The 14,796-nt window shown below is 61.0% G+C and overlaps 5 protein-coding genes across 5 annotated transcripts; 2 read left to right on the top strand and 3 right to left on the bottom strand.

The window, feature by feature from the left end:
- Positions 1-2,784: 2,784 nt before the first annotated feature.
- On the top strand, positions 2,785-4,038 carry MNEG_1988 (hypothetical protein; the record flags this gene model as incomplete). Its single annotated transcript, XM_014049545.1, has 2 exons — positions 2,785-2,815; positions 2,948-4,038. The coding sequence occupies 2 exons, from the start codon at positions 2,785-2,787 to the stop codon at positions 4,036-4,038; spliced, it is 1,122 nt and encodes a 373-aa protein (XP_013904999.1).
- Positions 4,039-6,232: 2,194 nt separating this feature from the next.
- MNEG_1987 (hypothetical protein) lies at positions 6,233-7,289 on the top strand (the record flags this gene model as incomplete). Its single annotated transcript, XM_014049544.1, has 2 exons — positions 6,233-6,263; positions 6,541-7,289. The coding sequence occupies 2 exons, from the start codon at positions 6,233-6,235 to the stop codon at positions 7,287-7,289; spliced, it is 780 nt and encodes a 259-aa protein (XP_013904998.1).
- Positions 7,290-9,714: 2,425 nt separating this feature from the next.
- On the bottom strand, positions 9,715-10,583 carry MNEG_1986 (hypothetical protein; the record flags this gene model as incomplete). Its single annotated transcript, XM_014049543.1, has 2 exons — positions 9,715-10,322; positions 10,550-10,583. The coding sequence occupies 2 exons, from the start codon at positions 10,581-10,583 to the stop codon at positions 9,715-9,717; spliced, it is 642 nt and encodes a 213-aa protein (XP_013904997.1).
- Positions 10,584-12,121: 1,538 nt separating this feature from the next.
- On the bottom strand, positions 12,122-12,994 carry MNEG_1985 (hypothetical protein; the record flags this gene model as incomplete). Its single annotated transcript, XM_014049542.1, has 2 exons — positions 12,122-12,663; positions 12,967-12,994. 2 exons carry the CDS (start codon positions 12,992-12,994, stop codon positions 12,122-12,124), a joined length of 570 nt encoding a protein of 189 aa, XP_013904996.1.
- Positions 12,995-13,867: 873 nt separating this feature from the next.
- On the bottom strand, positions 13,868-14,701 carry MNEG_1984 (hypothetical protein; the record flags this gene model as incomplete). Its single annotated transcript, XM_014049541.1, has 1 exon — positions 13,868-14,701. The coding sequence occupies one exon, from the start codon at positions 14,699-14,701 to the stop codon at positions 13,868-13,870; it is 834 nt and encodes a 277-aa protein (XP_013904995.1).
- Positions 14,702-14,796: the final 95 nt, after the last annotated feature.

The following is a 14,796-nucleotide window of genomic DNA, read 5'->3' as shown; positions in this document are numbered from 1 at the left end:
GTGCGGGGGTCCGGGGCAGCTCGGGCACGGCAACCGTGCTGGCGTGTGTTGATGGGCGCCCCGCCGCAGGTAACGGGCGGAGGGACCGCGGCGGCGGTTCGCACCTTGTATATCCCCCATCTCCTTGCGCCGCCGCAGCGGCGCCAAATTGACTGTCGACACGTCGCACAAGCCGGTGAGGATGCGGCCGCCCGCGGCCAGGCGCAGCGCCTGGGGCTCGGCCGAGGGGGGCGCGTACGCCTTAAGGACCGCGGGGCTGGCGAGCAGCTGCTCGACAGCTGGCGGGAAGCCGCGGGAGGGGTGGGCTTGGAGAATGAGGCAGGTGCAGCCGCGGCCCTGGGGAAGGGGGTGGGAGACGAGGGAATGGTGTCTGGTCAATGCACGGGGTGCCTCAGAGAGTGCGCTGCGGGCTTGCTTGGACACTAACCAGCGGGTGCAAGAGGAATTCGATTTGCAAGGCATCACTGGAGCTGGCTTACCGTAGCTGTGAACTGGCTGCCCGGGCGGTCAGGGAAGCAGATAGCTATGGCTGCAGGGGGAACCTGCACGGCGTGCGGCAGCACGTACGGCATCGTCGCCACACCCAAGAACAACGTCCCCGCCTTCTCCGCGTCGGACATGATCCTCTGACACCACGCATCCTGCTCGCGCGGATCTTCCGAGCACCTGCAAAACAGGACCACAGCCGGGTGTGAGATCAGCAACAGGGTACATTCGTGTATGATACTGGGAGTTGTCAGTAGCACTACAGTCTTGTGAACATGCACAACGGCCCACGAGCAGGGACAGGGCCTGGTCGCGGGAAACGCGCGCACACTCCTTGACGACTTCAACCCGCACCTTATGGTGCCCGTGAAGTTGCCAATAACATCCCTGTCTACCGTTCTTCCCATGGCCTGGCCGTGCAGATGTCCTTCAGATCGCGCGCGTCAGGTCATCATGCTTGTATGTTCATCAGTGCCGCTGGGAACTTTCAAAGGCGTAGGGCGCTGAATTGTTTGATGTACGTGTTGTTCCTGGAGGGTGACCTCGGAATGCGCGCAAGCTTTGACTCATTGACTGTCGAGCTGCTTCTCTCCTTCAAGCTTTGGCTGCAGGAAATAGCGAAAGGTTGGCTCATCAGGCTTTGTAAGGACTCTGGTAACACAGGCAATTTTTTTTGCGTCCTGCGGGACTCGAGTTCACAAAACTTTGCATGAGGGTGTTCGCCCCTGGAGAGCTTGGGCTGATCACAGCAGCTTGCCCGGGGTCCACCAGCACTCAATGCTGCAGGTACTCAGGAGCACTGACGAGGGCAGCAACTGATGCTCTCGTTTCGTGGAAAATGCTTATGCCGAGGACGCTTGCTGCCATGACCAGCCAGCTTGCTTGACCACCCGCCGGCGAGGTTGACGGTGATCCCCGGGACAGAGTCTGTCAGAGCCGCCAGTGGGCCACAAGTGCCCAAGAGGGGCCTCCCCTGTCAGGCGCTGTTCTTTCGGCAGCAAATGACCGGCATCTACACCCAGCCGTGTCGTCCCACACCACTGCGCGTTCGCGCTTGCAGCGGCTGGCTCGTATGCATGCAACAACAGCAGCGCTACACGCGCGCACTTCCGCCTCCGTCACTTGACACAACGCGCGCAGCGAGCTCCAGCAGTGTCTGTAGGGTCAAGAGGGCAGTGCAGCAGCACCCATCGACGCCCGCCCAGAGAGGTGCCGGCATGTCTTCGCCTCTTCTTTGTGTCGCCGTGCTGCAGCCGCCCGCGGCCTGCCTGACGGTCCAAGACACCAGCCCAGGCCTCTAACTGCTGGTCACCGCGGCTGCGGCCGTCCGACGGTGAGAATGCGGCGCGGCACTTCAACCTTTGCCACTGCCATCTTGCCCCTGGCGATGCCGCCCTCTCCAAACCATTGTGAGGGCAAAACAACAATTGGGCACCGAGCTCTCTCTCTCGCGCACATGCACCACACACGCGCACACGTGCGTAAACACACACGTGCGTAAACACGCGCACGCACGCACGCACACACACACACACACACACACACACACACACACACACGCACGCACGCACACACCCACACACGCGCATGCGCACACACGTACGCACGCACGCACGCACGCAGACACACACACACGCACACACGCACGCACGCACACACACACACACACGAGCGCACACACGAGCGCACACAAGCACGCACGCACGCACAAACGTTCACGCATGCATGTATTTCTACGCACACACTGCATGCTCACACACATGTCCAACACCCATACTCACATTTCGATCACCCATACTCTGAATCCAGACACAGATTGCATGCCGCCTGCACTCTTGTGTTGGTGAATGATGTCAGAGGAGGTTGTAGCACACGCAGCATCTGCTCCAGCCCGCTCTACCTGGTCTACGCCTAATCATGTGGTGAGCATTTGCGCCAAGTATGATTACGCATAATTGCAATACAAGGCACGCATAATTGCAATACAAGTTGCCTTGTGAGTACAGTGTGTGGCTGCGCCGTCCCGCTTGCGTAACTCGGTGGCGGCACCTGCGAAGCAGCCAGTGCGCTGTGTGCAGCGGCGCAGAAGCTGGGGCTGGGTCGATTCAGACGTCCCTTTATCACCTTCGATTGAGTTATTCGGTATCAAATTCATCAACACAACTCGAGCAACACTGGCAGCCTCCACACACGCAGATGATTTGACACTGCGCCCAAGCGTTCGATACCAGCACTTGCTAGAACTCAAGCGGTCCTTCAGTTCGGTGATTTATATTTCCTTCGATCGATCCTTCAAGAATGGCTCGAGGCCACCGGGCGCTCGCAGGCGGTGAGTGTGCCCACCGCCGGCCCCGGTGTCCGCGGCAGCCAACCACCAACAACGCAGCGCAACGCGACACCTTATACCTCCAATGTTCTTACTAACCCCCCGCCCTTCTCCCTGCTTACCCTCGCGTCGCAGTCTTGATCCTGCTCCTTGCCCCCGCGGTCCTGGGTGCATCCCTCAAGGCCGGCGGCCTGACTACCTCTGACCGCCGCGCCCTGGGCGAGCAGGGCGCCAACGCCCCGCCCGTCCTGCGGTTTGACGACATGACCCTGGTCGGCGGCCGCGTCCCCACCATCAATGTGGGCGGCCAATCAAGCGTGTACGGCAACCTCAACAGCCGCCACAACGGTGGCATCACCCTCGCCGGCGGCGCTCTGGGCCCCTTCCAGAACGAGGGCGGCAACGTGTACATCGACCAGTGGCACCGCCGCCGCATGGGCGAGCAGGCCGCCGCCGCCGCTGATGCCAACATCATGGCCATCGGCGGCCGCACGGCTGGCTTTGCCCCCTCTGATCGTGCCCCCATCACCAACTTTGGCGGCATGACCACCTTCACCAGCGCCGGCGTGGGCTTCAACGGCGGCCTGACCACCAGCTTTGACAACTTTGGCAACCCCGTGACCAACGAGGGCGGCAGTGGCAACATCTTCCGCCGCCTGGGCGAGCAGGCCGCCGCCTCTGCCGCTGCCAACATCATGGCTATCGGCGGCCGCACGGCTGGCTTTGCCCCCTCTGATCGTGCGCCCATCACCAACTTTGGCGGAATGACCACCTTCACCAACGCCGGCGTGGGCTTCAACGGCGGCCTGACCACCAGCTTTGACAACTTTGGCAACCCCGTCGCCAACGAGGGCGGCCGTGGCCAGATCTTCCGCCGCCTGGGCGAGCAGGCCGCTGCCGCCACCATCAACGCTCAGGGTGGCAGCACTTTCATCGGTGGCGCGAACCCCACCATGGTCTCCGCGAGCCCTCCCGCCAACGCTGGGGCGGCCATGAACCAGGCCATGGCCTCTTTTGCGCAGGCGCAGCAGTGGGCGCAGCAGGCCACAGGCGGCAGCAGCGAGCAGCAGCAGTGGGCGAAGCAGATGATGGACGCAACGCCGCAGATGCAGCAGTGGCAGCAGGCGCAGCAGCAGCAGCAGCAGCCAGCTGGTGCCAAGCCCGCTGGCTCACCCACTGTGCAGGCTGTGCCCAAGGGCTCCCCTGCACCGGCCCACCACCCGTGAATGTAATCAGCGTTGAAAAACGCTGGAAACAATTGCTATTGTTATGAAGCACCCAAATGACACACTAGAAACCAAAATGTGAGCCTTGCTGTAAGATGCAAGTTGCCGTACAGAACATACAACAATCTGTTGTCTGCCTTAGACAGCTGCAGTGGAGTTGTTGCCACAATGGATGTTTGCGCGACTCTGTGCAGAATGTACGCATATCAGAGCTATCCCAGCTGATGAGTGGGAGTGCCGACTTCTTCATTTGCTGTGTGCCCTGGGCTTCTGTCATTTGGCTTTTGTTGATTCTTTGCCCTGATTCAAGGTGAAGTAATCCTGTGACTGTGATGTAGTTGATTCTGGTTTTACTTCCTGCCACAGCCCTTTGCACTGCTTTTGGTTGGTGAGCTGCATTGGCGACGGCAGTCCACCATGAAAAGCTGCTGGTGCAGCGTGCCAGCTGTGCGGCATGCGTACAACTGCCATGGCCACGTTTGAAAACTCATCACAATGCGGGGCAATCTGTAGTTCACCAAAGGACTTTGCATCATTGCGCGCATTGCTGATGTGTTGGGCAAACATACTCTGCCGCAAACACCGTTTGGGAGGGATTGCGGCGAACGGCGATGCCCGCGCAGGCGCGTCGGCTGGGCAGGGAGTGGTTACCAACTGCAACAGCCTTGTTTGCTCAGCTGCGTGCACGCCAGGTAGCCCCATTCAGTCAGCTGTACTGCAATATCAATAACATATTTGGGTGACGTGAGGGCACCATGCCGGCGGTGCCGCTCTGTGTGGATGCTGGGCAGCGGCAAGGCAGCCGACTGCCGGCGCCCCCCCCCTGCAAGGGAGCGAGAGCGCACGCTGTGGACCGAACAAACCCAAGCGCTGACTGTGTGCGCTGGGCGTAGCGGCAGGGATTTGCTGGCAAGCAAAGTTGTAGGCGGCAAGCATGTTGCAACTCACACAAGGCGCAGGACGGCACTCTCTCACAGTGCCAAGTGCCCACGAACGGCAATTCGTTGTGGCGGGGTAAGGCGCGCACACTTCCTGTGAAAACCACTCACGGCGCGCCGTAAGCGTCGCCACGCTTTTGGCCGTCAGCAGCCACGGCAGCTGCCGGGCAGCGGCGCGCCATCACAGCAGTACACAGCCAGCAACTGCCGCCGCTGTCGACTGCGAGCAACAGCTGCGTGCTGTTCAGCAAGTTGGATCCTGTCTTTCACGCACCTCGGGTCGCTCGTGACAATGCGTGCTGGAATCCACAAACCAGAATTCTTGGTGCCCGGCTGTCTGCTGTGATGCCAATCCTCTCAAGTAGGCATAATCCCCACTCACCAGCCATGCAAGTGAATTCCCTGGATCGCTGGAGATCCAAATTTCACAGCAGGCGGAAGATGCCATAGTTGATCTCATGGATGGGTGGATTGGATTCAGTGCGTGGCTGCGGCTCGCGTTGCGCCCTGGAGCACAGGGGCAGCCAATGTTGCTAGCCTGGGCAGTGGACGCTTTTCAAAGCCCTCACAAGCAGCACGAAGAAAAGCGGAATGCGACCCCTGACCTATTCAACACCGATTTCACCCTCAAGTGCTCATGGCATGCGACGGTCTGACCGAGCAGACCCGCGGCCCGAGTGTCATCTACCACCACCACACATTGTGAACGCATGCCAGCACACGGCACAAGCTAGCAGCATGAAAAATGCTGAGGTGCAGCGCCTGGCAGGGGGTCCTAGGCTGGGCCGGATGCGCTGCCTTGTGAGGTGGGCCGGCTGCCCAGCAGCTGCGGCGAACGGGTGGGTTGCATCCATCCGGCCACCCATGCACGATCAGCGGTGCTGCGCCTCCAGGGACATGGCCAGGCTCCCTGATCAGCGCGTTGTGCTTCGAAAAGCTTGGTATGATGTTGAACTATCTGTTGTGCAAGCAACGCCCCTGCACAGGGTCACCGCGGTCCGGTCGCGTCACCCGGTCACGCCCCAGCTGCAACGCGGCCGGGTGCTTCCCAGCGGGGGTGAAGGGCGCTGCTGGGCAGACGAGGTCTTTAAGAAGGTGCCACCGCATTTCTATTTCCCACATACTCATATACTTTAGCATCCTAACTCCTGCTTCATCACAACGGGAACAACGCAACTCGCTCTCTGAGCAATCGCACCGTCCACCTCGCCAAACCATCGGGGCAATACCATAATCAGATCAAGCCCACGCACGCCATGGCTCTTCGTAGCTGGATGCTTGTGTCGGGTGAGCATGGCGTGGCTTTGCATCTGGGTGCTGACAGCGTGGTCTGTGAGTAGCAGTTGCCAGGGCCCGGGCAAATCTCAGACCGCGGCGTGCGTGCCCAAATGCAGCGGCCAGGCTTGCCCAGTCCCAGTGTATACTATACAGTTGTGCTGTTCATCAGTCAGCCTGCGTACTGTACAACTCTTCAGTTCCTGGTGCAGCTGTGTCTTTGGCTCCTCAATTGACTATGTGCTTCACCACCTTTAACGCCTTTTGCAACCCTTCCCCCAATCAACAGCCCTGGCCCTGCTCCTCGCCCCCGGGGCCCTCGGCGTGTCCCTCAAGGCCGGCGGCCTGACCACCTCTGACCGCCGCGCCCTGGGCGAGCAGGCCGCCAACGCGCCGCCCGTCCTGCGGATGGGCGACATGACCCTGGTCGGCGGCCGCGTCCCCACCATCAATGTGGGCGGCCAATCAAGCGTGTACGGCAACCTCAACAGCCGCCACAGCGGCGGCATCACCCTCAGCGGTGGCGCGCTGGGCCCCTTCCAGAACGAGGGCGGCAACGTGTACATCGACCAGTGGCACCGCCGCCGCATGGGCGAGCAGGCCGCCGCCGCCGCTGATGCCAACATCATCGCCACCGGCGGCCGCACGGCTGGCTTTGCCCCCTCCGACCGCGCCCCCATCACCAACTTTGGCGGCACGACCACCTTCACCAGCGCCGGCGTGGGCTTCAACGGCGGCCTGACCACCAGCTTTGACAACTTCGGCAACCCCGTCGCCAACGAGGGCGGCAGTGGCAACATCTTCCGCCGCCTGGGCGAGCAGGCCGCTGCCGCTGCTGACGCCAACATTCTGGCTGTTGGCGGCCGCACGGCCGGCTTTGCCGCTGACAGGACCCCTGTCACCAACAACAATGGCATGATTTACTTTGGCAACCAGGGCATCAAGTTCAGGGGCGGCACGACCACCGCGTTTGACAACTTTGGCAACCCCGTCGTCAATCAGGGCGGCTACGGCAAGATCACGGGCCGCCGCCTGTGATTCTCCTGGCCACCTACCGGCAGCCAAACATTTGGCTTTTGCCGCACACGCTCGGGTTGGCCACGTCACTGACTTGGTGGCGTGAGCCGTTACCTTTCCAAATTCGGGCGTGGTCTTCCGCAGCGGCCTCATGATGATGCGCCGTTTGTCGAGTTTGGCGACTCTGCCTCCACGCCGCGGCGAAAACATGCAAAGGCGCCTCAAGAATATACTGGCGGTTGCAGCGGGCTCATCAGGCGCCGCCAGCTCCTCCGCAACTCCCCTTGCGCCGAGTGTTGAACCAGCCCGTTGATGGGCCCGTCAGGCTCTGTTTTCATCCTCACATGACAGCCCCTGCTGCCCAGATGCGCGGGCTATGTCAATTTTTGCATGCACAGGGTTTTCTCAATTGGTCAGTTGTGCGTGGCACACACGCTGCCTGCTGCGCTCGCCAGTGCTCCTCTCAATAGCAGGAACTGCCCCACAAATATTGTGACTGCCAAGAAAGTAGCAAAACTATTAACTGTTTGCTGGGAGCAATGACCCCTGCACGCTGGCTGGTGTCACTTCTGCACCAAGCTGCATTCGTTGCCCTACACTGCACCCATACCTCAGGATGTTGTGTAAAAGCTGCAATCCTTTCCTACAAAGAATTTGCAGGAATGGATTGGCAGTTGCAGCTGAAGTGGGATTTATCAAACGCACAATCAAGGTGCACTATTCAGGGTGCTTCAAAACGGGTGCAAACGTTAGTTTGGGGGTTCCAATAGCAAGAGAATTGCGGCAAGGTCCACATTTAAAAACGAGTCAAGGCAAGCTGCACAATGCCGCAACGGGAGGTCAAACTTCACACCAGCAGGTGCCTATCCGTCCACATCATGCGGCACAGGTGACGTGCACGTGCATGCATGTGCAGCAGGCCCCAGCAACAGTTGCGAAACATGTGCAGATGACTGCAATTATGTGCCCTCGCGCTGATTTAACAGCATGATAGGATGCCTCGCTTTTGAGCCAACCCTCACGCACATGCAAGCTGCCCGTGCGATCATACGCAACAAAGGAGTCTATGCAGGGTGGTCAAATCCGGTCAAGTTGAATGATTGTGAGCACAGGACGCACAGCCGATTGGGGTCCTTACTAAAAGTAATAGGCCTGTGGGATTTATAAAACACGTTACTGGGCTCATGACTTTAATTAACAGCGCTCAGGTTCATGGCCTAGGTCCACGCCTTGACTGCTCCATTTCACAGTATGCCAAGCAGGCAGGCAAATTGCAGCCAGTACAACCAACAAGCTACATACTGAGGCACCCATCAATGAGGAGCCAGTTGGAAGCTGCGGGAGGTGGGTGTGCGACTGTCCCTACTGTCTTTTATATGGCACATTTGCATCACATGGTGCAAGTCTGACTGGTAAAAGTCTCACGAGGCGCAAAACAACCCTGAACAAGAGTGTTGCACGCAGCTTAAACATCGCTTCTTGATTGCAGCTGGACAGCTGGGCGAGGCAGCAGGCAACCTTCTTGCCACCAGAAAGTTCAACCATTTTCATGTTCGAATCTGTCTTTCAGAAGGCACCGGGTGGTTTGCAGGTGCAGGAGCCAAGCCAGCGACTGGCCCATCCATCCAGTTGTGCCAACGCATTTGTATGCAATTACAAGCTTGATGCTCTTACTTGCCGATCACCTTGTCTTGCGTGCACAAACCCTATGGATGCCTGGCACTTCACCTCTCTTCCCCGTTTGCAGTACTATTGCAAACAAGCTTACTAAGTAAGTTCTGCTGTCTCGCGCTTGAGCTGGGTGGTGGATGCAGGTGCCGCCAGTAAAAGCCGTGCTGAGCTCGGCTTTGCTGGTACGCTGCATTGGGGTTGCACCAGCCAGCCCAGCATGGAAAACCGATTGTGTGCAAGAGGCAGAGGGTTACTATTTATTCAGCGACTTACTGTTCACGCAAATTCCTGTACATTCGGCGCCTGGCTGCACCCATTTAATTTGAGGCTCTGCTGCCCGCCCTCCCGCAGGAACGCAACAATAAATGGAATGGGGCCTGCGGCACACACAGGCCGCAACAATGGGACGCAACGACACAGGCGATGGCGCATGCATTACCCCAAGGTCAGCAGATATCCCTGTTTACAACAATAGAGTTGGTGCATCCATCCGGCAACTGTCCTTGCTGGCGTAAAGAAAGTCAATCCTTTTCTGGGGTTTGCGAAAAATCGTGGCTTAGTTTCAAATAAATCTGTCTTGAAATCAAGGTCTTGATGGTAATGGTAAATTCGACCTGGAAACATTGCAGCTCACTTAAGCAAGAGCCTGCGAAACCGTCTCGCAATCAGTGACAGCCATGCTCGTTCGGTCACTGCTGCCCGCGCATTCTCCTGGGACTCTCAGCCGAGCTGCTTGCGCGCGCGAGCCGGGCCGAGCCTGGCGCTGTCATTCCTATCAACCCATGACGCGCGACTGCCACGCCATGCTTTCGCCGGCCGCCCGCATGAGGTCTTGGTGCATCGCCATGGACTGGCCAAACGTCATGCCCTGCGCGCCCGCGGGCGGCGCGCTGAACGCGGCGACGCTGGGGGGGATGGCGGCCCCCTTGCCGGCCGGCGCCCACACGGCCGGGGCCGTCCAGGGCGCCCAACTGTACCAGAAGTCGTTCTTCGGCCAAGCGGACACCACGGGCCATGCAGGGGCGCTCGCCCAGGCGGCCGTGTATGGCCAGGCGCCGGCGGCGGCGGCGGGCCACGCTGGGGCGGGCGCGCCGCCGCCGCCGCCCATGACCTGGTTGTGCCACGACATGCTCTGCGCGTGCTTTGCCATGGCGTCGTTGTAGGCGGACTCGGCGCCCGCGGCGCCGCCCTTGATGGGCGTGGCGGAGACCATGGTGGGGTTGGCGCCGCCGATGTAGGTGGTGCCACCCGAGGCGGTGATGGTGGCGGCCGCGCTGTCTGCGCCCAGCAGCGCGCGGCGGTGGGCCAATTCGGGGCCCTGGGTCAGGCCGCCGGCCTTGAGGGACGCGCCAAGCGCGCCGGGCGCGAGGAGCAGGGGCAGGGCTGCGCGGGGATTGCGTTTTGAGGGTGGGCAGAGGATGTAAGTTAGCAGGCCCGCAACAGATGCGGATGCGAGTATGTGCGTGCACGGAGATGTGCATGATAAACCAGAAATCCTGCTGGCTGCGGAGTTGCTTTGGGTCACTTGCGCTGCGGCGTTGGTCTCGGTCTGGTTCAGGCCCGTGCTCAGCTGTGGGGCAGCGACCCCACCCATTGCCCGTACTGCTCACCTAGGAGCGCCGACCAACAGTAGCCGCGAGTCATTTTGGTATTTCTTATATTATCATCAAGCCCTAGGCGCTACCTGATTTGCAGCGTTGGCCGGGCGGGTGGTCTAAACAGTTAAGCGAATCTCCTTGCTGCTTTTATTTTCGCGGCGGCCCAACGTGCGTTCACGATTGCAGGTTATTGTAAGCGACAAGCAGAACATCGACATTTATGCGATCAGACGTGGCTGCCGACTAGCGGCGCGCCGCTGTGGGGCAGCTGGCGTCACCCTGGTGACTTCCAGGCGGCACACGTGGAACGCAGGGTTGAACGCATGGTCCCGGGTGTTGCAGGGCCTTCAGACACCTTGTCAGCGTAATACATGTTTTTGGCAGTGACACGAGAGAGTTGAGGGCCACGGAGGGCTATACAACCAGCTAAGCGTGACGTCAGCAGCGGGCTGCTTTTGATCTGGCCTGCACAGGCGGGCGCCCTCCCCAAACCGTGTGCGAAAGACTCCCTGCCACATTCTGTGTGATTTGCGCAAGCTCTGTGAGGTAGGCTTACTGGTGGCCAGTGGGTGTTTACACCGCTGTATGTGAAAGATGTTGTATCTGCTGACCATACATACAGGTGCTGTGCATCATGAGACCGGACGGCTCAACTGCAAGCCGTGCTCTTGACTTGTGAGAAAACTGAGGAGCATCCCCAGCTCACGTAATGGCCAACAGCAGAGGAGAAGAACACATATGTTGCGTTGTGACTCTGAGTGTGAAATGCCGTGATCACCAACAACTGGAGTTGCCCAGAGCATTGGTGGAGTGATGGGGCCTGCAGGCACCGAGTGTGTTCACATGATAACACATCATTCTAAACTCGTCAGGCAATCCCTTATCTAAAACGCAATGCCGTACCATGTGGAGAGGGTGCGTGCGCGCATACGTGCGTGTGTCATGTGTGAAAGGAAAGCGTGACGGCCACCACCTCACCCACGTCCAACCCTCCCCTTCTGATCCGCGGACAAGCAGTCATGATGGCGCCTCCGCGGGCCGGCGGCCTGTCCCCCAAACTTGTTGCATTCTGGCTGGTCCAGGTCGAAACAATGATGGGCAAACGAGCCACATCATTGGATAAAGGTGTCACAGCATAGGCCTATTGTACAAGCATCACGTGGTCACGAGGCAATATGCAGCTGTGCACTGCAATAAAAAGTCCATCCACAGCAGGGCGCAGCAACGCGTGTAGACACAGATGCATTAGTAAGCACCCACTTGCAAAGGTGGGCAAGCTGGGGACAGCGTCGGTCAGCCGGGTAACGATTGTGTGCCGTGACACGCACACTGCATGCGTTGTGTCAGCACGCCGCGTGGCAGCCATGTAAAAATACGCCTGTGTGCATATCCGCCCCAGTTGCTGCCTCTGCAAAGCTATCAACCGCTGTGCGCTTTCAGCCAAACCACTGCAGCGGGCGGGCCGGCCACGACACTTGCAACTGACGTGCACTTTTCACATGCCGCGCAGCTCACAACCGCTATCGATGCCAAAGGACGGCCGCGCCAGACATACAAAGAACCCAAACGCGGCATCAACTCGAGTCAAGCGTCGGCGCCCACCCGCGCCAGGCGTCGCCGCCTGCCGCGGCGGTCCACAAACGTGGTCCCGCCCTGGTTGAGCACGGGGCCAGTGGGGCCCCCGACCAGCGTCACACCGCCGCGGCTGACGCTGTTTGAGTTTCTCTGCACCGCAGTGCGGCCCCCGACATTTGTCAGCGGGGTGTTGCCGCCGATCACCGTCACCTCCCCGCCAGGGCGCCCGCTGGCCACCTGCACCACGGGCAGCTTGCCGCCGGCCACCGTGACCCGGGGGCCGCCGCGGCCGCCGGCGGCCAGCTGCAGCGAGGGCGCGGCGCCGCCCTTCGCGCTGAAGGACGGCGCGCCGCGCGCGCCGCCGAGCTGCAGCGTGCTCCCGAGGTTGCCGAGGCCGGCGGCGCTGAGGATGTTGCCCAGTGCGGGCATACCAGGGATTGCGGGCTGAGGAGCAGACAGCCGCAGGCGGCGGGGCGCGGCTGCGGCGGGGGCGGCGGGCAGCCGCGCGGCGGCGAGAGCGCCGGGGCCCAGCAGCAGCGGGGCAAGAAGGGCTGCGAGGAGCGAGAGGGGGCGTGGCGTGGCGGGTTTAGGGCGGCGGGTGTGCTTGTGCGCGTGGTCGCGTGCATGTGCTTGAATGCGCACGCGTGCGCACGAGCTGAGTGCACGTGTGTTGCGCGTAGATTGTGTGCAGGGGCACAATGACATGTGCTATGGCATGTTTGCAGTGGAACAACAGCTGCACGATCGTATGGTGGAGAAATGTTGCCAGGAATGGGGGTCGTCTTCCCATCTGTGAAGCGTTGCTGCCGGGCGCCCTCCGGCTCCCTCACGCATCTCTGTGCTGTCGCACTCACCCAGCAGGACTTGCCATCTGTGAGCCATGACTGCTGTAGAAACGGAGACGGAGATAATTAGAGATTAAGGTTAAAGGCACGTTATGCTTCTATTCCGGGCTCTTGCCGTCTCTGGTGAAGAGATTGATCTGCGTGCAACGATGCACACCGGTTGGGGGGTTCAATAAAGCATGAGATGCCCAAAAAGATGTGTGATGCAAAAGCAGTGCTCTATGCTTGGCGTCACCAGCACGCTGCACTCTTTGGGCGCCAGATGCTGGCCAGAGGCTGTGGCCGGTGACCAGGTGACCTGATCCGGCGCCCAGCTTTGCGGGCGCAAGGATCCCAATTGGGCTTGCAGTGCACCGTGAACCTTCTCCTATTGATACATGTGGGTGCTCGCTGGGCCGCTCGCAGATGTTCGTGCTTGGATTCGCCCATGATGACGTGATTAAGCAGCTGCAGCCAACCTGCTAAGGCACTGCGGGCACTGGCCTCAGCTGGACCGAGACGCCATCCAGATTTCTCGACTGCTTCAGTGCGCACGACATGCCACAAGCCCACAGCACCTTGTACCGCCATGTTTGGGGGACACCAACAACAGGCCCAGGACAACGTTCTGTCTGCAGAGCACCATCTCTATGCGTTGCAGCTGAAGCTTTTCGAGCTTACACCTGGCCAAAATAATCAGCACTCTGATCAGCTTGCTCAGCTGAAGCGTGCACGCCGCAACGCATGCAGCACAAACTTACAAAATGGGCTCGTACTCAAACCAAACGTCCTGCCAGGTACAGTGAGCTGCAGCCGACGCCGCCGGCACAACCGTCGGGTCACATGTTGAATGGCACGTTCTTAAATGCACTTGATGCAGCATTGCGTGTTCAGGAGTGTTCGTCTGTACGTTATTTGCAGTGCGGGCAAGCTAAGCAGAGAACATCAGGAAGCACAGAGCCACCACGAGCGCAGCCCCGTGCACCAGCGCGGCGCCGCTGCGGCCGCCGGCCGCAGACGCGACCGGCCGAGGGCGCAGCTCGGCGGGCGCCTTCACCGGCACCGTGGGCGCCACGGCCGCCGTCAGGCCGGGTGCGGTCGAGGCATTGGGGCCCGCCACCACTGTCTGGGTCGCGGCTGGGGTTTTCTTGGTCGCAGGCGCAGCGTCGACGAGGGTGGCGCTGGGGTTGGCAGCGGCCGCGGGCGTCGGTTCCGCCTGCTCAGCTGCGGCCGGTGTGGTGGAGATGGCTGCCGCGGCAGCAGGCGGCGTGGGGCCAGCGGGCGCCGCGGGGGTAGCCCCATCGGCGATGGGCGTGGCGGGAGGCTGGGCTGCTGTGGCCGGCTCGGATGCGGGGGCGGCCGCCTGCGCCGCGCCGCTGGGCGCAACGGCGGCTGCGGCCGGGGCGGCGGCGGGTGCCGCCGCAGCAGTGGTGGGCGCAACCGCAGGTGCGGCCGGGGCGGCGGCGGGTGCTGCCGCAGCAGGCGCGGGCGTGGCTGCGGCTGCGGCCGGGGTGGCGGGTGCCGCCGCGGCAGTGGTGGGCGTGGCTGGGGCTGCGGCAGGGGTCGTGGCGGGCGCGGCGGCCTGGGCGTTGGGCACCACGAAGGTTCCACTGGCCGGGTCGAAGGTGGCGGGCCACGCGACCGGGAAGCCAGCCGGAGGGGCAAACCCGGTGCCGGCCATCATATTGGCACCCTGCGCCATCTGGGCCGCGGCGGCGCCCATGTCCTGGCCGAACTGGGTCATCGCCTGGGACTGCTGCGCCATTGCCGAGTTGATGGCCGCCGCATGGTCTGCGACAGGCTTGTCAGAAATGACCGTGGGGTTGGCGCCGCCCACGACGGTGGTGCCACCAGTGGCGG

Source organism: Monoraphidium neglectum, assembly GCF_000611645.1.
Source record: "Monoraphidium neglectum strain SAG 48.87 unplaced genomic scaffold scaffold00212, whole genome shotgun sequence".
Taxonomy (NCBI): Eukaryota; Viridiplantae; Chlorophyta; class Chlorophyceae; order Sphaeropleales; family Selenastraceae; genus Monoraphidium; species Monoraphidium neglectum.
This window is presented reverse-complemented; position numbering and strand designations above follow the sequence as displayed.